Raw genomic sequence first — 22,494 nt, forward strand, 5'->3', positions numbered from 1 at the left:
TGGCGTGCGCCTGTAATCTCAGCTATTCAGGAGGCTGAGGCAAGAGAATTGCTTGAATATGGGAAGTGGAGGTTGCAGTGAGCCGAGATTGTGCCATTGCACTCCAGCCTGGGTGATGGGGGAGCCGGAGCGAGACTCCGCCTCAAAAAAAAAAAAGACTGGAGCATCCCTGACCACTAGTTCTCAGCCTGAGCTGCACACAGGAATCACTAGGGAGCTTTAAAAACACTGATGCCTGGCCTCCAACCTCAGGGAACTGGATTTAATTGGTCTGAGGTGCAGCTTGATAATGAAGCTTTCTCAAAGTCCTCATGTGATTGTCGTGTGCAGCCCAGGTTGAGAGCCCCTTTCTGAGAAGTCAGAATCCCAGAATCCCAGACTCCCAGAAATAGAGGCACACTCATTAGAGCCAGCCTCCACACAGATCAATATCTAAGCCCTATTAGAGTCCCCACGGAGAATGTTTAAAACTCCCCTCCTCCCCCTAGTTCCTCCAGTGAGTCTTCTCAGTTGGTCTGGGATGGGGCCAGGGTATCTGTTTTTTAAAGAGCATCCCAGATGATTCTGCTGTGTAACCAGGGTAGAGAACCACTCTAACCCAGCTGGAAGGTTGGAGGCCCATTCTCTTCTTTATCAAGGACTCTCAGAGTGTGGTCCTCAACCCAGAGCAGCATAATCACCTGGGGGCTTGTCAGAAACACAAATTCTCATGCCCTGCCCCAGATTTACTGAATTGGAAACTCTAGGGCTGAGGTCCAGCAATCCCTGATTTCAAAAGCACCATCCCCCCCCATCCCCCAGGTGATTCTGATGCTGCGTCAGTTTGAGAACCTCTCTTCTGTCCTGGCCCCAGGGCTACCTGCTTGGACAACCTCATGCTTCCCTGCTCGTGCTTTGTAAACACAAAGGGCGATTCTCCGCCTCGTACTTGGAGAAAACTCTGTCCCCACTCTTGTTTGGGCCTCAGATGGGGATTACATTCACCAGGTCACACACAGCCCCTTTGGATTACCTCAATCTCATTGTCCCCTGCCGGGGACGGGTCACTGCTCCTCTTAGACCGGCCTCGGAGCTTGCCGTCGGAGGCCCGGTGCGGCCTGTCTGGGTCTCCCTCTTTCGCTGGTGTGGAAGGTCCATTGTGTGTGTTGTATTCACCTGGGGTAAGAAAGGGAATGGTGGACAAATCAGAAGCTTTGCTGGGCGTCTCCTCCTGGGAAATATCCCAACAGCAGCGTCTAGCTCCAAAGTAGTGGGTTCCAAGGCAGCACCAGAGGCAAAGGCCGTGTAGGATGAAAACTGCTCTTGGAAGTCCCTTAAATTGCCCATTGGTGACCTTCATTATCTTTCATCCATCCAGCAGACACTTGGTCAGCGGGCACTGCTCCAGGCAGTGGGATTATGTTCTGGTTCTCACAGCACTTCCACGCTAGTGAGAGGAGACAGCCATCAGACACATTAACAAGTAAGCATACACCAAGCCCAGGAGGGAAACGTGCCACAGAGAATTAACAAGTCAGGGGGCCTGGCATGGTGGCTCACGCCTGTAACCCCAGCACCTCCAAGGTGAGAGGATCGCTTGATTGCTTTGAGACCAGCCTGGGCAACATAGCAAGACCCTGTCTCTACAAAGTATAGAAAAGCTGACCTCGTGTGGTGGCGCATGCCTATAGTCCCAGCTACTCGGGAGGCAGAGCAGGAGAGTCGCTTGAGCCCAGGAGTTAGAGGTTGCAGTGAGCTATGATAGCACCACTGCACTCCAGCCGGGACAAGAGAGCGAGGCCTCGTCTCTAAAATCAACCAATCGAGTATTCAATCAATCAGGGTGGGGCAGCAGGGAGTGCTGAGAGGTGACTCATTTATATGGGGCCAGTCAGGGAAAGCCTCGTGCAGGGAGTGAGGGAGGGGCCACTGGGTGCTATAAGGATGGAGGAGTTACGCATTTACAACTCTCTCAATCTGAAAACCTGAGAATGCCTAGACCAACAGAAGGAGAGCAACACATATTTATCTGTAGCTGAGCATTACACTCTTCCGCCTTTAGGAGATTCCCCTCTCTCTGCCCCAGAGGTAAATGGGGGCTGCATGGGAAGGATTCTCTACCTTCCTCTCCCTACTGGGCTCCCTCCATTCTCTATTTTTTTTATTTTTATTTTTATTTTTTTTGAGACGGAGTCTCGCTCTGTTGCTCAGGCTGGAGTGCAATGGCGTGATCCTGGCTCACTGCAAACTCCGCCTCCCGGGTTCAGCAATTCTCTTGCCTTGGCCTCTCAAGTAGCTGGGATTATAGGCGCCCACCACTATGCCCAGCTAATTTTTGTATTTTTAGTAGAGACAGGGAGACGAGGTTTCACCCTGTTGGTCAGGCTGGTCTCAAACTCCTGACCTCAGGTGATCTACCTGCCTCGGCCTCCCAAAGTGCTGGGATTACAGGCGTGAGCCACCGCACCCCGCCCTTTCTCTATTAAATGCAAGCCTTTGAAGCTTTGCCTGCTAAGAGATCTGTCAATCTGAGAAGTAAACGAGATTATATAGGCGAGAGCATCTAGCACAAGCCTGGCAGTTAGGAGGTGACTTGAATGGAGTTCTGGCTGGACTCAACCCACGGATATGTGTGGATTAGTGAGAGACGCAGCACAGAATGTGGGTCCTTGCTGCTTCTCACTTCGGGGTGCTCCTGGGTGTGGCCCCACTGAGAGGCTGTCACACTTGTGCCCTCTGGCGATTGTCTAGTGGTCTCAAACGAGTGAAGCAGCATTGTCCCCGACCCAGGTCCTAAAGCAAGCAACACAGCTGTGCTGCTGCTTAAGCACAGATGTTTTAAATGCATGGCTTTTGATTGTACTTTACTACCCTTATTTAGCTAACGAGGTAACTCAGGTTTAGTGAGGTGACTTACTGGACCATGTGAGTCTGCAAATGAGGGGCAGAGCCAGAACTAAAATTTGGGCCTGTCCTTGTCACTAGAGAGTGACAGAACTGTAAAACAGCGTGAACCTTCGAGGACATCCCATCCCATTTTCTCACTTTACAGTTGCTTGGTTTAGCTCCCAAATGTGTCACACAGACCCCATCCTTCCTGCCCTAATTGCCAGTTCTTGGATCATCAGGGGACAATGCCTTTGTCTAAAAATACTTGGCTAGGGAGAGTTTTCTTCTACCCTGAAAGAACTATTTCCCTTTAAAACCCAAGGGACTGAACTTTGTTTATTTAATATTTATAAAAGCTTCTTAACAGACGAAAGACATAATGAGACAGGACATGATTTTGCGCTGTCAGGATGGCTGGGTGTTTTCTACCTCCTCGGACTCTTCAGGATACAGCGTGAGAGATTCGCAAACATTGAGTGAGCAAAGACTTTCCTCTGGAAAAAGAATTTCTTCTCAATTCACAGATGCTGAAGAGCAATGTAAATAAGGTCCTTCCTGGTTCACTTGGTAGTTTAAGGCTACTTAGAAAACATTTGTTGCCCCCCATTAAAACAGGCAAATATTAAAAAGAGGGGTAAATGCTAGTTATCTAAGAAATGTCTAAAATAAGCTCTGTGTGAAACCAATTTCGCAGGGGTACCAAAACAAACAAACAAACAAAAAACCGAAAAAAGCGGGCCTTTACCCAAATGTACACATTATTGAGAATGAGGAGTGATATGGTTTGGATCTGTGTCCCCTCCCAAATTTCCTGTCGAATTGTAATCCTGAGTGTTAGAGGCGGGGCCTGATAGGAGGTGACTGGATCATGGGCATGGAGTTCTCATGAATGGTTTAGCACCATCTCCCCCGCCCCTGGGTACTACACAGTGAGTGAGTTCTCACGAGATCTGATTGTTTAAAAATGTGTGGCACCTCCCCCCACCCCCTCCTTCTCCTGCTGTGGCTATGTAAGACGTGCCTGCTTCCCTTTTACCTTCCGCCATGATTGTAAATTTCCTGAGGCCTTCCTAGAAGCTGAGCAGATGCCAGCCAGCACCATACTTCCTGTACAGCCTGAGGAACGATGAGACAATTACACCTCTTTTCTTTAGCTGGGATTACAGGCACACACCACCATACCTGGCTAATTTTTATATTTTTAGTAGAGATGGGGTTTCACCATGTTGGCCAGGTTGGTCTCGAACTCCTGACCTTAAGTGATCTGCCTGCCTTAGCCTCCCAAAGTGCTGGGATTACAGGAATGAGCCACTGTGCCCAGCCATTAAACCTCTTTTCTTTATAAATTACCCAGTCTCAGGTATTTCTTTATAGCAATGAGAGAACAGACTAATACAGAGTAAAAGTTCAAGGTCACAGTCAGAGATCCACAGGATAGAGCAATTTACGTAAACCTTTCTTGGAGTCATTTCATTCTTTTTCTTTCTCTCTTTTAATGTGTTTACTTATTTAACAGCATTACTGAGGCGCAATTGACATACAATAAACGACATATTTAGAGTACACAATTTCTTAAGTTTTGACGTATGTATGCATCTGTGAAGCCATTGCCACAATCAACATAATAAACAAATCCAGCACCCCAAGAATTTCCTTGTTATCCCTTTGGATAATCTCTTCCTCCAGTTACCCTCCCCAGGCAACCACTAATCTGCTTTCTTTCACTGTAGACTTCAGTTTGAATTTTCTAGAGGTTTAAACAATTGGAATCACATAGTATGTATTCTTTTTTCTGGCTTGTTTTGGTCAGCATAATTGCTTTGAGATTCAGTACATGTGGTGTTTATCGATACTTCATTTCTTTTTTTTTTTTGGGACAGAGTCTCCCTCTGTCACCAGGCTGGAGTGCAGTGGCGAGATCTTGGCTCACTACAACCTCCGCCTCCCGGGTTCAAGCGATTCTCCTGCCTCAGCCTCCTGAATAGCTGGGATTACAGGCACCCGCCACCACGCCCAGCTAATTTTTGTATTTTTAGTAGAGACAGGATTTTACCATGTTGGCCAGGATGGTCTCGATCTCTTGACCTCATGATCCGCCCACCTCGGCCTCCCAAAGTGCTGGGATTACAGGCATGAGCCACCATGCCCAGCCCAATATTTCATTTCTATTGCTGAGTAGTATTCAATTGTATGGATACATCAGAATTTGCTTATCCATTCGCCTGTGGGTGGACGTTTGGGTTGATTCTTGTTTTCAGTTCTAATAAGGCTGTTATGAACATTAATTCACACATTGGTCTAGATGTAAGCTTTTTATTTTTATTGAGCATATTTGCTAGGTCATATAATAAGTAGTGTTTAACTTTTTAAAAAATGGATGAGGCCGGGCATGGTGGCCCATGCCTGTAATCCTAGCACTTTGGGAGGTCAAGGTGAGAGGATTGCTTGACCCTGGGAGTTTGAGACCAGCCTGGGCAACATAATGAGACCCCCGTCTCTACAAAAAAATACAAAAATTAACTGGGTTTCGTGGCACACGCTCATAGTCCCAGCTACTCAGGAGGCTGAGGCCAGAGGATCACTTGAGCCCAGAAGGTTGAGGCTGCAGTGAGCTATGATCACACCACTGCACTCCAGCCTGGGTAACAGAGTGAGACCCTGTCTCAAAAAAAAAAAAAAAAAAAAAAAGAAACAGATGAATTATTTTCCACAGTGGTTGTACCATTTTCCAGCAGTGGATGAGAGTTCTGGCTGCTCCACATCCTTGCCAGCCCTTGGTATGGTCCGTCTTTGTGATTAAAGCCATTCCAGTGGGTATGTAGTGGTGTCTCATTGTGAACTTAATTTGCATTTCTCTAATGATTAATGATGTTTGGCATCTTAATCTTGTGCTTTTGGCCATCCCTATATCTTCTTTGGTGAGGCATCTATCATCTGTTCAAATATTTTGTCCATTTCTTTATTTTTATTTCTTTATTTTTAGAGACAGGGTCTCACTCTGTTGCCCAGGCTGAAGTGCAGTGGCACAATTATGGCTCCCTGCAGTGTCAATGTCCCGGGCTCACACGATCCTCCTGCCTCCGCCTCCTGAGTAGCTGGGACTACAAGCCTGCACCAAAACACCTGTCTAATTTTTGTATTTTTTGTAGAGACAGGGTTTCTCCATGTTGCCCATGCTGGTCTTGAACTCTTGGGCTCAAGCAATCTGCTGGCCTTGGCCTCCCAAAGTGCTGGGATTACAGGCGTGAGCCACTGCACAGAGCCTGCCTGTTTTTTTTTTTTTTGGAGACAGTCTCACTCTGTCGCCCAGGCTGGAGTGCAGTGGCGCAATTCTAGCTCACTGCAACCTCCACCTCCTGGGTTCAAGCGATTGTCCTGACTCAGCCTCCCGAGTAGCTGGGATTACAGGCACATGCCACCACACCCAGCTAATTTTCTATTTTTCAGTAGAGATGGGGTTTCACCATGTTAGCCAGGCTGATCTCGAACTCCTGACCTCAGGTGATCTGCCTGCCTTGGCCTCCCAAAGTGCTGGGATTACAGGCGTGAGCCACTGCACCTAGCCCTGCCCATTTCTTTAACAGATTGTTTGCTTTCTTATTATTGGATTTTGAGCACTCCTATATTCTGGGTACACATGCTTTATTAGAGATATGCCTTGCAATTATTTTTCTCCTGGACCACAGATTTCTTTTCATTCTCTGAATAGTTTTAAATTTGTATGAAGTCCAGTTTATATTCTTTTTTTCTTTTTGGATCATATTTTTGGTGTTACGTATGAGAAATCTTCGCCTAAATCAAAGTCACAAAACTGTCTCCTATGTTTTCTTGTAGAAGATTACAGTTTTATATTTAAGTCTATGATCTATTTTGCATTTTTTTGTGTGTCATGTAAGGTATGAAGTATAGATATTCAGTTGTTCCAGGATTTTTTTTTTTTTTTTTTTTTGAGACGGACTCCTGCTCTGTCACCCAGGCTGCAGTGCAGTGACATGATATTGGCTCACCGCAACCTCTGCTTCCCGGGTTCAAGGGATTCTCCTGCCTCAGCGTCCCAAGTAGCTGGGATTACAGGTGTGCACCACCATGCCTGGCTATTTTTTGTATTTTTAGTAGAGACGGGGTTTCATCACGTTGGCCAGGCTGATCTTGAACTCCTGACCTCAGGTGATCCACCTGCCTTGGCCTCCCAAAATGCTGGGATTACAGGCGTGAGCCACTGTGCTCAGCCGTTCCAGCATCTTTTGTTGAAAAGACTGTCCTTTCTCCATTTCTCCATTGAATTGTCTTTTGTCAAAAATCAGGTGACCATATACATGTGGGTTAATTCATTTATTTACTCTGGAGACAGGGTCTCACTCTGTCATCCAGGCTGGAGTACAGTGGTGTGATCATAGCTCACTGGATCCTCAAACCCCTGGCTGAAGCAATTCTCCAACCTCACCTTCCTGAGCAGATGGAACTGCAGGCACAACCCACTGCCTGGGTTGTTTTTATTTTTTTGCAGAGACAGGGTCTTGCTATGTTGCTCAGGCTGGTCTCAAACTTCTGGCCTCAAGTGATCCTCCCTCTTCGGCCTCTCAAAGTGCTGGGATTACAGGCATCAGCCACAGCACCCAACCTGTTTCTGAACTCTCAATTCTGTTCCATTGATTTGTCTATCTTTATGCCAATGCTGCATTGTCTTAAGTACTGTGGCTTTAAAATGGATTTTAAAATCAGGTAGTCTTAGCCCTCTAACTTTGTTCTTCTCTACCGAAGTCATTGTGGCTCTTCTTGGTCCTCTGCATTTCCATTTAAAGTTCCGAAACAGCTTGACAATTTCTAAAAAAATAAAAAGCCTGAGATGTTGATAGAGACTGTATCAATCTCATAGGTCAATTTGGGAAGAGCTGGCATTTTAACAATATTAAGTCTTCTGATTATCTCCATTTATTAATGCCTTCTTTAACTTCTCTCAGCAGTTTTATAGGTTTTAGTGTAAAGTCATGCATATCTTTTGCCAAATTTAACCTTGAGTATTTCACATCTTTGATACTATTTCAAATGGCATTTAAAATATTCTATTTCCTGTTGTTTGTTGATTTTTAGATATTCACCTAGTACCCTGCAACACTGCTAAGGTCACTTTTTAGATCTCGTAGCTTTTTCATAGATTCCATCAGATTTTCTACATAGGTGACCATGTCATTTTATCTCTTTACTTTATGAAGTTTTACTTATTTTCTTATTTTTAAAGAATTTTAAATTAAGTTAAATAATCATATCTTTGGATGAAAATTATTATATTTAACTGTCTGGGTTAAAGTGAGTTCTTAAATATATTTTCATTAATCATTATTTACATTTGCATGTTACTTAATAATTGGCAGGGTTGGCCGGGCACAGTGGCTCACGCTTGTAATCCCAGCACTTTGTGAGGCCGAGGCAGGCGGATCACCTGAGGTCAGGAGTTTGAGACCAGCCTGACCAGCATGGTAAAACGCTGTCTCTACTAAAAACACAAAAATTAGCCGGGCATGGTGGTAGGCGCCTGTAATCCCAACTACTCAGAAAGCTGAGGGAGGAGAATCACTTGAACCTGGGAGGCAGAGGTTGCAGTGAGCAAAGGTCACACCATTGCACTCCAGCCGGGGTGACAGATTGAGACTCTGTCTCAAAATAATAATAATAGTAGTATAATAATAATAATAATAATAATAATAATTGGCAATGCACATTTTTTTCTTCTTTTTTTTTTTTTTTTTGAGACAAGGTCTCGCTTTGTCACCCAGGCTGGAGTGCAGTGGTGAAATCTTGGCTCACTGCAACCTCTGCCTCCCAGGTTCAAGTGATTCTCTGCCTCAGCCTCCTGAGTAGCTGGGATCACAGGCATGTGGCACCACGCCTGGCTAATTTTTGTATTTTTAGTAGAGATGGGGTTTTGCCATGTTGGCCAGGCTGGTCTTGAACTCCTGACCTCAGGTGATCCATGCGCCTCAGCCTCCCAAAGTGCTGGGATTACAGGCATGAGCCACCATGCCCAGCCTTTTTATTTCAATTTTCACAGCAACCCTGTAGATGATGATGATGATTTTTTAATTGGACAAATAAAAATTGTGTATATTTATGATGTACAACATGTTTTGATATATGTACATATTGGGGATGGTTAAATCAAACTAATTAATGTTCACTTTTTAAATTTTTTTTATTAAAAACACTTAAAATCTACTCTCTCGGCAAGTTTCAAGTATATAACACTGTTAGCGTTTGGCTGTGTCCCCACCAAATCTCATCTTGAATTGTAACTCTCACAATTCCCACATGTCATGAGAGGAACCCAGTGGGAAGTGACTGAATTATGATAAAGACATACCTGAGACTGAGCAATTTACAAAGGAAAGAGGATTAATGGAGAACTCAGTTCCATGTGGCTGGGGAAGCCTCAAAATCATGGCCGAAGACAAGGAGGAGCAAGTCCCATCTCTACAAAAAATTTAAAAATTAGCTGCGCATGGTGGCACACACCTGTAGTCCCAACTACTCGAGAGGCTGAGGGAGGAGGATTGCTTGAGTCCAGGAGTTCGAGGTTACCGAGAACTATGATCGTATCACTGCACTTCAGCCTGGGTGACAGAGTAAGACCTTGTCTCTTTAAGAAGGAGGGTCTTTCCTGCACTGTTCTCGTGATAGTGAATGAGTCTCGCAAGATCTGATGGTTTTAAGAAAGCGGCAGTTTGCCTGCATGAGCTCTCTCTTTGCCTGCTGCCATCCACGTAATATGTGACTTGCTTCTCCTTGTTTTCAGCCATGACTGTGGGGCTTCCCCAGCCACATGGAACTGAGTTTTCCATTAAACCTCTTTCCTTTGTAAATTGCTCAGTCTCAGGTGTGTCTTTATTAGCAGCATGAAGATAGACTAATACAAATACCTTATTTATTAACTATAGTCACCATATTGTACAATAGTTCTTCTGAACTTATTCCTGTTAACTAAAATTTTGTATCCTTTGACCAACCTTCCCTCCCCTCCACTCCCCTCTCCTCCCTCCGACCCTCCCTTCCTTCCTTTCTTCCTTCCTTCCTTCCTTCCTTCCTTCCTTCCTTCCTTCCTTCCTTCCTTCCTTCCTTCCTTCCTTCCTTCCTTCCTTCCTTCCTTCCTTCACCTGATACCTGTGGTAAGTGTGTCTTCTTTTCTAATACAGGTACTTCGTGCTATAAATTTCCCTTTAAGTGCTGCTTTAATGACATTCCATAAATTTTGATATATTTGTTTTCATTTTCATTCAGTTTAAAGTGCTTTTTAATTTCCCATTGATTTCTTCTTTGACCCATGGGTCACTGAAATGTATATTATTGAGATTCTGAAGATTTGGGAACTTCCCAAAAATCTTTCTGTAATTTATTTCTAATTTAATTCCGATGCTGTCAGAGAACATGCTTTATATGCCTTGATTCTTTTAAAGGTACTGAAACTTGTTTTATGGCCCAGAAGATATTAATATTTATCTTGGTAAATGTCCCATGTGCACTTGAAAAGAATGTGTATTTGCTGCTGTTGGGTGGAGTGTTCTACAGATTGCCTGTTACATACAGTCTTTTCCTTTCATTCCAGATCTTGTTTTCCTCTCCAGAGAAAATGACTATTAACAGTTCTTATTGCATCCTTCTAGAAATTTCTTATCGAATATGAGTAAATATGGGTATTAACCTACACTTAAACTTTTAAAAAACTCAGGCTCACATTACACATGTAATTCTGCCTCCTGCTTTTTTTTTTTTTAACTTATCACAATAGCTCAAAGAGAAACCCATAGTAGCATAAATATATCTACCTTATTCTTTTTAACAGCTGTATAGTATGCTACTGGTGGATGCACCATAATTGATTTAACCTGTTTCCTGTTAATGGCATGGTATCCAGATTGTTCCCAGCCTTTTGCTATGATGCTGCTGCAATAAATATTCTTTTTTTAAAAAATAAATATTCTTGATGTGACTGACTTAAGGACTTTGAGATGGGGAGATGATCCTGGATTCTCTGAGTGGGCCCAGTGGAATCACAACAGTCCTTATAAGGGGTGGGGGGCAGGAGTTAGAGAAGGAGATGAGACAATGTAAGTAGAAACTGGAATGATGCAGGGTCATGAGCCAAGGAAGGCGGGTGGCCTCTGCAGGTAGAAGGGCAAGGAAGTGATTCTCCTCTGGAGCCTCCAATACTATAACCCTGCTGACCCCTTGATTTTAGTCCAGTGAGAGCCATGTTGCATTTCTTACCTCCAGAACTGTAAAATAATCACTGTGTTGTTTTAAGACACAAAGGTCATAATAATTTGTTACAGCAGCAAGAAGAAACTGATACAGTCTCCAAACATTTCTGATTGTACCACACTCATCAGCAAAAAATTTTCCACTGCACAGATTCATCGTATATATTGTAGAGCAAACATAAACAGAAATTGAAAAGGATAAATGGGATACAAGAAGTTTCAAAATGCATTTTTGTATGTATTTATGTACTAACAGTACAAAACCCTTGTGGTTATCACTAAAATTATTTGCATAATAATATTAATGAATTTTTAATCAGAGTGAAAAAAATAAGTATTCTTTTTACTTAAGTGTTTGTACCTAGGTCAAAGTTTATCTTTAGGATAAATTCTTAGATGTTGAATAGTTGAGTTAAAAGGTCTATGCATTTTAAATTTTGTTAGATGTTGGCAAATTGCACGGTTAGAGGCTTCCCAATTTCTTCTTGAGAGATTAAAAACATTCTTCCTCTCTTGGCAAAGGAAGTTGATCTTAGAAGTTAAAAAATCCTTCAACTTCTTTTTAGATAATTTATATCATACTTAAAAATGTAAAAAGAAAAAAATCCTTAAGGAACCAATGATTTGGTTTTTCTCTTAAGTAACATGAGATGTTCAGATTCTGCTCTCTGTATCAGCAAATTGCCCTGTAATCATCTGCAAATTGTTGGCACTTCACACACACATTAATGCATGTCAATGCAGAGTGTCCTGTGGCGAGGCTGGGGTGGGTGGGGGATGTGAGTGGTGAGAGCACCAAAATACTATATCCAGGCAGTGCACAGAGTGAGTGTGATCTGTCAGTAAACCTCTAGAGCCTCTGGAGTTTGGAACCAACCACTCAAGGATATCCTGGATAATTTCAAAAGTAGAGTTTTTATGGGAAATTTAAAAAGAGTGCATGAATGTGTGTGTGTGTGCACGCACGCATGTGCACATACAAATGCTTAAATTCCCTTCCTCTACAGTGAACACTAGGAAAAAGGCAGGAGACCCCAGTTACAGCTGACCATTATTTACGTCATTAGATTTTATGTCAGCTTGTTAGACACACAGTAAAAACCATCTCAACCACTTATTGTTGAATCTTTGATCAAGGAATAAAGGAAGAACAGAGGGAAACAAGACAGAAAAATTTCAAAGAGACACAATGAGCCTTTATATTCACTCCTGATGGGAATAAAGAGAACCTTCCCACAAAACTCAAATTCTGGGGAAGTAAGGTTTTCGTTTGCCGTTCAGTTCACCATTGAATTATAGATGGATAGTGGCATCTACTTGATGATTTCCTGCTTATAGTTCCTCTCTGCCCTAATTTCTCATCAGTGTTTTGTTTTTCTCTCCTTTGTTGAAATGAGATCGGAAGAACCACATTCTGCAAATCAGGATGGCTAAAGATAATTCAAGATGATGACAGAAAAACTTTGTTAAACTTCAAACGCTTCAAAGAAAGTTATTAAACAGGTACTATGCATCATTAAATATTCTGGGATGGGATCACAATGACCAAAATCAATGCTGAAGCTCTAAACCTTTTAAAAAGTTGACTTTATTTAACATGCTTTGCCATATTATCTCCATTTGTCATCAAACCAAGGATAACTCACTCATTCCCAGTGATGGAAAATTTAAGGGCTAAAATCAGTAGCCACACCAAGAACCCCAGGAACAAAACAGGTGGGCCTTCCCTATTCTTCCTTTTCTAACAATCAACCAATTAATATTTGTTGATGACTGTCTCCACACCATCCTGCTACCCTAGCTTCCGCAAAGCCCTACAACATCAATAGGTCTCAGAAAAGAAGACAAAGGAACAAAACTCTGTGATATCTACTGACATTCTAATGTATTGCTCCCATGTTATTTAATGTTGATAAGCCAAAACCATCTTGTAAAAGAGATGTGCATAGCAGGTCTGGAGAATGAATGAATGAATCCATAGGCTGGTGTGTTAGTTGCACAGGGATGTTACATACCAAGTTCTGTGACCACAGAGGGGTCAGGACATGGACTCTGCCACATGTTGCTCGTAGTGTAGGTGGGATCCATATCAAGGTTGTGGACATTTATTGTTTTTGCTCACCCAGTGTCTCTTCTGTCTTCTTGTAGTTACAGTGCTCTGGGTTTTTTGAGGTGATCACCTCATCCTCACTCTCAGTCCCTGGTGGTTGAGGTGAGGCTGACCCCAACTCTAGCTCCAGCTGTAGGCATGAGCCCAAAGTCTGCTGCTTCATCCCAGCATTCCATTCCACTGACCACACAGATTGGTTTGGGGATGAGCATGTGACCTAAGCTGGGACAATGGGAGCTTTATTTGGGACTTTTGCAGGAATAGCTAAGAAGGAGGAACTATGTTTGCTGGGATGGATTAGCAGACAGGATTGAGCTCTGGGTAGCTGGTGGCCATCTTTGTCACCAGAGGGGAGGAGTTTGCCTGAGAATGAAATGAACTCAGGAAAATTCAGAGCCAGAAGGAAGAGAGAAACTAAGTCTCAACATTATCATTGGAACACCTGGACCTAGCCCTAAACCCTTGTACATCTTGGTTAGATACGCCTAAAAATTCATTTGTTTTTTCTTAAACTCGTTTGAATTGGATTTTCTATATCTTTTGAAGCCAAAAAATCTTGGCTAATCAAAGGGTTTGCTAAAACTATTGTGCCATCAGAAACAAACATTCTTAAAGACAACGCCATTAAAAAATGGGCAAAAGACATGACCAGACACTTCTCAAAAGAAGACATACGTGCAGCCAACAAGCACATGAAAAAATAATATCACTAGTCATTAGGGAAATGCAAATCAGAACCGCAATGATATACCATCTCACACCAATCAGAATGGCTATTATTAAAAAGTCAAAAAATAACAGATGCTGGCAAGGTTACAGAGAAAAGGGAATGCTTATACATTGTTCATGGGAATGTAAATTAGTTCAGCCACTGTGGAAAGCAGCCTGAAGATTTCTCAAGGAACTTAAAATGAAACTACCATTTGGATATATACCAGCAATCCCATTACTGGGTATATATCCAAAGGAATATAAATTTTTCTACCATAAAGACACATGCATGTGTATGTTCATTGCAGCACTATTAACAATAGCAAAGACATGGAATCAATCTAGATGCCCATCAATGGCGAACTGGATAAAATGTGGTATATATACACCATAGAATACTAAGCAGCCATAAAAAATAAGATCATGTCCTTTGAAGCAACATGGATGGGGCTGGAGGCCATTATCCTAAGTGAATTAACACAGGAACAGAAAACCAAATACCACATGTTCTTACTTATAAGTGGGAGCTAAACATTGAGTACACATGGATACAAAGAAGGGAACAATAGACCCAAGGACCTACTTGAGGGTGGAGGATGGAAGGAAGGTGAAGACTGGAAAACTACCTAGTGGGTATTATGCTGATTACCTGGGTGACAAAATTATCTGTACACTAAACCTCCACGACATGCAATTTACCCATGTAACAAACCCGCATGTGTACCCCCGAACCTAAAATAAAAGTTGAAAGAAAAAAAAATGAACATGCTTAAGGATGTTTTGAAGGATTGTATACCTCTTGAGGACCCTGAGTCGCTATACTTGAACCCCTCTTAGACAAAGAATCAACATTTGAAAGCCTCTGGCCTTCTATTCTCAAATGGGTTTTAGATAACATATTCCTGGCCATACACAGCCAGGCTGTGTACACAGTTCTTGGCTGTGTACGGCCAGTGCATAGCAGGAGTGCTGGTTATGGGGGCCAACAAACTGGGGTTTGGATCCCAGCTCCACCAATTACTAGCAAGCTCCTTATCACTCTCATCTTCATTGTTCTTACCTAGAAAAAGGGTGGGGATAATATAAACCTGTTTTTGTGAGGATTATGTCTTTCCTTATTGCAGTTTGTAATGAGGTATTTGTATGATTATTTGATTCCTGTCTGCAAAGCTTAACTCTACACAGCACTTTATTTCCCAAACTAAAGGGAGGGCCTGGAATGCAGTGGGAGCTTAACAAATATTTGTTGAATAAATATATAAGTAAATGATTAGAGAAGACCACACAGGTATATGCTCAGCACGAAACAGATGGGTAATATTTTATTTATTTAATTTTTTGAGATGGAGTTTCACTCTTGTTGCCCAGGCTGGAGTGCAATGGCATGATCTCGGCTCACTGCAACCTCTGCCTCCCAGGTTCAAGTGATTCTCCTACCTCAGCCTCCCTAGTAGCTGGGATTGCAGGTGCCTGCCACGACTCAGGCTAATTTCTGTATTTTTAGTAGAGATGGGGTTTCACCATGTTGGCCAGGCTGGTCTCGAACTCCTGACCTCAGGTGATCCACCTGCCTCAGCCTCCCAAAGTGCTGGGATTACAGGTGTGAGCCACCGTGCCCGGCTGGTAATATTATAAATACTACCAGGGCTCATAACTCCAAGGCCTACATGGGCCAGGCAGTAATGAACATGGGGTAAGCTAGCTAGATGTGGAATTGGGGGTGTCCTTTCTAAAAAGAGCAGACACACTTAGTGTTAACCAAGCGGTGTTCCTTGGGAATGTGGCTACTATGGCCAGATCTTCTTTCAAAAGAAGCCAGAAAATAGAATTTTTAGGTATTTATAAAATTTTCCGACTTTTAAACATAAATGCAATTAAACACATGCACAAACAGAAAGGCCAACAAAACATGTCTGAGAGACGGATTTAGCCCTTCGGAGCCTGTTTGTTACAACCAGGACCCATGTCCGGGTCCCTCCTTCAGAGAAGCTCTCAGGCCACATCCATGAATGACCCTTGAGTAACCTGTTGGTTACAATTGGGACCCATGTCCAGGTCCCTCCTTCATAGAAGCTCTCAGACCACAGCCATGAATGGCCCCACCAGTGACTGCACCTACCAGCAAGTGACTCGGAACTCTGGTTGGGGACGTTGTGAGATGCCTCCTGGAGGACGTAGGTGGACGTGGAGAGGGGCGAAGGGCAGATGCTGCTGGCTGGGACGTAGGGAGGGTTGTAGGATGAGCCGTAATACTGGGGGTACTGGCTCTGGGGGAAGCCGGGGTAGGAAGGATAGTCCTGGGAAGAGAAAACAAACCAAGGACATGCGTGAGGAAGCCTTTCTGGGCTCGGGCTGTTGGTCAGCCTGGCCACTCTGTCTCTCCATTAGAATAAAAGCTCTCTGTGGGCAGGAACTGTCTTCATTTTGGTTTCCCTGAAGCAGACCCCGGGGCAAGGATTCAAGTGCAAGGAGGCTGTTTGGAAGGTGAACGAGACACCAGCAGGGGAGCGGGGAAGTGAGACAGATCTGGGACAGCAGCCTGCACAGGTGCTTCTATGATAGTGACCAGAGATGAGCCCTGTGAGGAAAAGCTGAGATGGTCTAAAATCCACATCTCAGGACTGCCTCTCCCACGGGTCAAGGGAGCGGAGGGGTTTATACATCAACTTGTTGGTCTTCGAGAGCTGCTCCCAGGGGGCTTTAATTCCCAGGCACTTCCTGCCTGCCCTGTGCACTGGTTCTAGAAAAGCCCCTTGGCCCAGGCATGCAGATGCTGGCACCTGGAGGTCCGCAGGCCACCCTAAGGGATATAGACGTGGCCCTGACGGCACCTGTCCTGGTCACTATTGTATCCTCTGCACCTGAAACAGTGCCTGGTATATGCAGTAACTCAACAAATACTGGTTAAATTAATAAACAAATGCATTAACAATTAAGACCACACCACCCCCTCCCCCACATGACACACACACAAACCTGGAAGACCACACACACACCCACACGACACACACACAAACCCAGGAGACCAGGTGACATTTTATGTTCATGGGGAGGAGGTGCAAATACAGCAGCACCTACACAGCATTGGGGTCCAGAATATTCTATGAGGGAGTCATGGAGATCAGTTCAATAGCTGCCAATCACCTTTGATCAAGCTTTAAGCAGACCAGCGATTCCAATTCTCCAACAGTCATTGTTTCAAATATCCTGCCCCACTATCACCAAACCCTGCACTTCTCAACCCTGCACGGAACTCATGAACGTTCTGTTTCCTGGGCCCCACCCCAGAGCTAGGAGTCAGAGTTCCTGGGGGTGGGCGGGGGCAGTCAGTGTTTTTGAAAAACACAGATTTAATGGTGAAATAGAGGGTTAAGGACCACATCTTAAAAAGTACTGTTTTATTTACAAGTATTTTATCTATGTACATAGTACATTAGAAATAATGCAAAAATACATGAAACAATTTTTACATTTGCTAAGTTTTAAATTATTTAGATTCTCACTGGAAAAGAAATTGTGTATTCTTCAGCTCTAAATATGTTAAATATTCCTAAAGCCCATCTACCTCAGGGTGGTTCTGTTTTAATGGTAGCCTGAAAGCAGGTGAACCTTTTGTTTTGAAATAATTTTAGGTTTACAGGGAAGGTGTACACACAGCAGAGTTACTGTACACCTTTAGCAGACGTGAATTCTTAATTCACTTTTTAAGTGACACCAAGAGAATCAAAGTACTAGCCAACATTTACCTATATAGAGTTGACTTTGCTCGATTTAACAAGTATTTATAAAGCCCCCACTGTGCGCTGGGCTGTCACCACTGGGGATGCAGAGGTGAGCAACATGTACGGTCCCCCTTGAGAAGCCCGTGGTCTGGTGAAAGAACCCACCCGTTTGTACTGATATATACGAGATTCAACAGTCAATGGGTGTCCTGAGTCCAGGTCAAGATGGAACATACTAGTAGATCTCCATGGCATCTCAGGAATCTTCTAACAATTCCTACGTCTCTGCCTGTATACTGTGTCCTTCCAGCAGCCTTTTGCACAATCTACCCCTGTAGTCTCCAAACCCAGGGAATAAGAGACAGGTTCCCAATGGGGGCTGTGTGTGTCGTGGGCTCTCTGGGTGCCCTGATGTAAGGGGAATATTTCCAGAAAGAACTGAGGAAAGAATCGGGAGGGAGCCATGTCTACCTGGTGCACACTCCCGAATCCGGCTGCGTTGCCCAGTCCATTTCCTCCTTGATAGAACCCTGTCGTGCCTGTGGGAAGGAGGAACAGGGGTACAGGTTAGGGTTCTTTTCTTTCTTTCTTTTTTTTTTAAAGCAGTTAGCATTTCATGAACCTCCCTCCATGTGGCTTCAAGGGTGACAGCTGGGCAGAAGCTCTGGTTCCTAGTGGTAATGCCTCACATCAGCAGTCCCAAAGCAACCCAGGTGAGACTTGTTGACACTAATCCTCTGGTGACGCCTACCACCAGCATCACCACGGCCTCCTGGGTGCTTCCAAGTGCTTGCTGATGCGGCCGTGACTATGGCTCACGTGGCCCCTAAGTCTCTGGGTCTTCCTCCATCCGGATGGCATGTTGGCGGCCCAGACCCAAGAGCCAGGTTAGGTTTCTTACAGTCGGAGAGGGACATGCAGGAGGAGGGTGCCGTGGCCAGGTGGGGTCTTTGAGGTCTGTCAGGCTGGGATGGAACCTGTGACTTTGGTTACCAAATTTCTCTGGACCTCAATTTCCTGGATAGATGAGGAAAATAAACGGTGTTCTTTTCAAAGGGCTGTGGTGAGAAATAAGTGAGATAGTGCCCACTACCCAGATCCTGGTCCTTAATAATTTTTTAAAAAATTTGAGGCGAGGTGTGGTGGCCTCAAATTTCTCTGTAATTCCAATGCTTTGGGAGGCTGAGATGGGAGGATCACTTTAGCCCCGGAGTTTGGTCATTTAAGTGTTTCACTTTTTAAAGAAATGGCCAAACCGTTTTCCAAAGTGGCTGTGCCATTTGCATTCTTACTAGGAATGCACGAGAGTTCTAGATTCTCCAGCACTTCGTAGTTTCAGTCTTCTTGATTATGGCCACTCTAGTAGTCTGGTCAACGTAGTGAGACGTTGTCTCTACAAAAAATTAAAACATTGGCTGGGCATAGTGGCTCACGCCTGTAATCCCAGCACTTTGGGAGGCTGAGGCGGGAGGATCAGGAGGTCAGGAGCTCGAGACCAACCTGGCCAACATGGTGAAATTCTGTCTCTACTAAAAATACAAAAATTAGCCGGGCGTGGTGGTGTGTGCCTGTAATCCCAGCTACTCGGGAGGCTGAGGCAGGAGAACTGCTTGAACTCGGGAGGCGGAGGTTGCAGTGAGCCGAGATTGTGCCACTGCACTCCAGCTCTGGGTGACAGAGCAAGACTCCGTCTTGGAAAAAAAAAAAAAATTGCCAGGTGTGGTGGCACATGCCTATAGTTCCAGCTACTTGGGAGGCTGAGGTAGGGGGATTGCTTGAACCTAGGAGTTGAAGGCTGCAGTAAACTACAATCTCACCACTGCACTCCAGGCTGCACAACAGGGCAAGACCCTGTGTCTAGAAAACAGTAAATAAAATAAAAAATAAAAATTATTTATTTTAAAAATTGTGGTATATATACCACATAAAATTTACCATCTTAACCATTTTAAAGTGTACAGTTCAGTGGCATTAACTACATCCACATTATTGGGTACTCATCACCATCACTCATCTTCAGAACATTTTTCATCTTGTAAAATTGGAACTATGTACCCATTAAACAACAATGCACAATGGCATAGATGTACAACATCCAATATTGGGCTATTACGGATAATGCAATATAAGCATTCACATACAAGTCTTTGTATGGATATATATTTTCATTTCTCTTGGGTAAATCCCTAAGAGTAGAATTACAGAGTTGTATGGTAAGCATATGTTTACCTTTTAAAAGAAATGGCCAAACTGTTTTCCAAAGTGGCTGTGCCATTTTACATTCTGACTGGTAATGCACGGGAGTTCTCGATTCTCCGGCACTTGGTCATTTCAGTCTTCTTGATTACAGCCACTCTACTAAGTATGTGGTTGTATCTCGTTGTGGTTTTAAGTAGCATTTCTCTAATGACTAATGGTGTTGGGCATTTTTCATGTGCTTTTTAGCCATTCACATATCTTCTTTGATGAAATATCTACTCAAATCTTTTTCCCATCAAACCCTAGTCAAATCTTTTTAAAAAATAGTTTTGACCTCTTATTACTGTTATAAGAGTTCTTTATATATCTTGGACACAAGTCCTTGATCAGATACATGATTTGTGAATATTATCTCCCAGTTTGTGGCTTGTCTTTTTCTTAATGGTGTCTTTTGAAGAGCAAAAAATTGTAGGTTGTTGATTTTTTTTCTTTGATGCATTTTGCTTTTTTTTGCCTAATTCAAGGTCACAAAGATCTGCTCTTGTGTTTTCTTCTAGAAATTTCACAGTATTAGTTCTTGTATTTAGGTCTATGATCCAATTTAAGTTAATCTTTGTGTACAGTGTGGAATAAGGGCTTAAATTCATCTTTTCATATATATATGTGTATATATATGTATGTATATATATGTGTATATATATGTATGTATATATATGTATATATATACACACACACAGTTGTTCCAGGACCACTATAAAAAGTCTATCCTTTCCCCCATTGATTTTATTATTTTTTAAAATTTTTGTGGGTACACAGTAGGTGTATATATTTATGGGGTACATAAGATGTTTTGATACAAGCATGAAATATGTTATAAACACATCATGGAGAAGGGGGTACCCATTTCCTCCCCCCTTGAATTAGTTGGTACCTTTGCCAAAGATAAACTGACAATAAATGAGAAGGCTTATTTCTGGACTTTATTCTGTTTCACTGATTTATCTAACCTATACCAATTCCATCCTATCCTTATTACTGAAGCTTTATGGTGATTTTTTTTTTTTTTTTTAAAAACAGAGTCTCACTCTTCTCACCCAGGCTGGAGTGCAGTGGCGCAATCTTGGCTCACTGCAACCTCCGCCTCTCAGGTTCAAGTGATTCTCCTGCCTCAGCCTCCCAAGTAGCTGGGATTACAGGTGCCTGCCACTATGCCCAGCTAATTTTTTGTATTTTTAGTAGAGACGGGGTTTTATCATGTTGGCCAGGCTGGTCTTGAACTCCTGACCTCAGGTGATCCACCTGCCTCGGCCTCCCAAAGTGCTGGGATTACAGACGTGAGCCACTGTGCCCGGCCTATGGTGAGTTTTGAAACCAGGTAGTATAAGTTCTCCAACTTTGTTCTTTTTCAAGGTTGTTTTGGCTTTTAGTTACTTTGCATGCCAGTTTCTACTAAACACCATCTGGGATTTTGGTAGGAATGGGACTGAATCAATAGACTTCTTTCATAAGATGAGGTCAGATTAAGAAAGTTGGGGCTGGATGCTTCAGGACCTGGAAGCCTGGAGCATGGTTTGCATCTGCTGAAGGGGCATGGACTGCTGTCAGAGGTTTTAAAGCAGCAACCGCACAACTGCAGGCACATCTCTAAACATTCACACTAGTTGCTGGTTAGAAAACAAATGGCTACTCAAATGAGCAGTGACTTACATCAAACAAGAAGCTTCTAGAGCCCACGCTACTTTTTATAAAGCGGCTAAAATGAGCACAATGGACTCCAGGAAACTTACTTCCTGGGGTGAGGTAGGAGGAAATAAGAGGACAATAAAGGAACCACAACACCTCTAAAATTATCCAAGATGATAGATCCATCGGGACCATATGATCTCAACCCTTGTTCTGCATCAGAATCTCCCAAAGAACTTGAAATGAAAAACAAAACAAAACGAAAAAGCAGTCTGAGGGCCCTTCCCACAGAGAGTCTGATCTGAGTTAGTCTAGAGTTGGGCCAGACATCAGTATATGAAAACAACAACAACAACAAACCTTCCTGGGAGATTCTAGTACACACTGAGAATTGGGAACCAATAGTCCATGCCAAATTCTTTATGGTCCAAATGGGGAGATTGAGGCACACAGAGGGAAGGCAAACAGTGCTGATCCTGTGCTTTGGTCTTGGCAGCAGAGAAGGCCTTGAGCCTGTCTCCTGCTTCCCAGCTCAGGGCCTTTCCATGGCAGCACATGGCTTCTCTACACAAAGACACTGAGTTCATTAATTAGTTCATTAATTCATGCATGCATTCATTTATTCACTCCACTGAGATTACTGAGTGCTTTATGCACCAAGCACTGTATTAGGCACTTTGTATATAACTGCACTTAATCCTCACATCGATCCTGAGAGGAAGGTATATAATTGCCATTCCCATGTTCTATACAGAGAAACTGAGGCTTAGGAATGGAGCTTTTCCCAAGTCATAAAGCTGGTAGGCTGTGAAGCTGAGATTAATTCTTTTATGCATTCATTTATTAATCAAACAAAATGTCCCAGAATAAGGGAAAAAGAATAGGAATGACCGCAGATTTCTCATCAGGAACCATGGAGGCCAGAAGGAAATGGCACAACATTTTTCAA

The 22,494-nt window shown here is 43.3% G+C and overlaps 1 protein-coding gene across 1 annotated transcript in view; it reads right to left on the minus strand.

The window, feature by feature from the left end:
- The window catches only part of EYA2 (EYA transcriptional coactivator and phosphatase 2), a 293,839-nt gene that overhangs the window by 97,530 nt on the left and 173,815 nt on the right, over positions 1-22,494 (minus strand). Inside the window, exons 6-8 of the mRNA XM_032142563.2 lie at positions 18,135-18,202; positions 16,061-16,238; positions 1,013-1,155 (exon numbers count right to left, since the gene is read on the minus strand). Coding sequence (XP_031998454.1) covers positions 1,013-1,155; positions 16,061-16,238; positions 18,135-18,202 — 389 coding nt within the window. The remainder of the gene's footprint in view (positions 1-1,012; positions 1,156-16,060; positions 16,239-18,134; positions 18,203-22,494) is intronic.

The sequence above is a fragment of the Hylobates moloch genome, unplaced genomic scaffold (genome assembly GCF_009828535.3).
Source record: "Hylobates moloch isolate HMO894 unplaced genomic scaffold, HMol_V3 SCAFFOLD_21, whole genome shotgun sequence".
Taxonomy (NCBI): Eukaryota; Metazoa; Chordata; class Mammalia; order Primates; family Hylobatidae; genus Hylobates; species Hylobates moloch.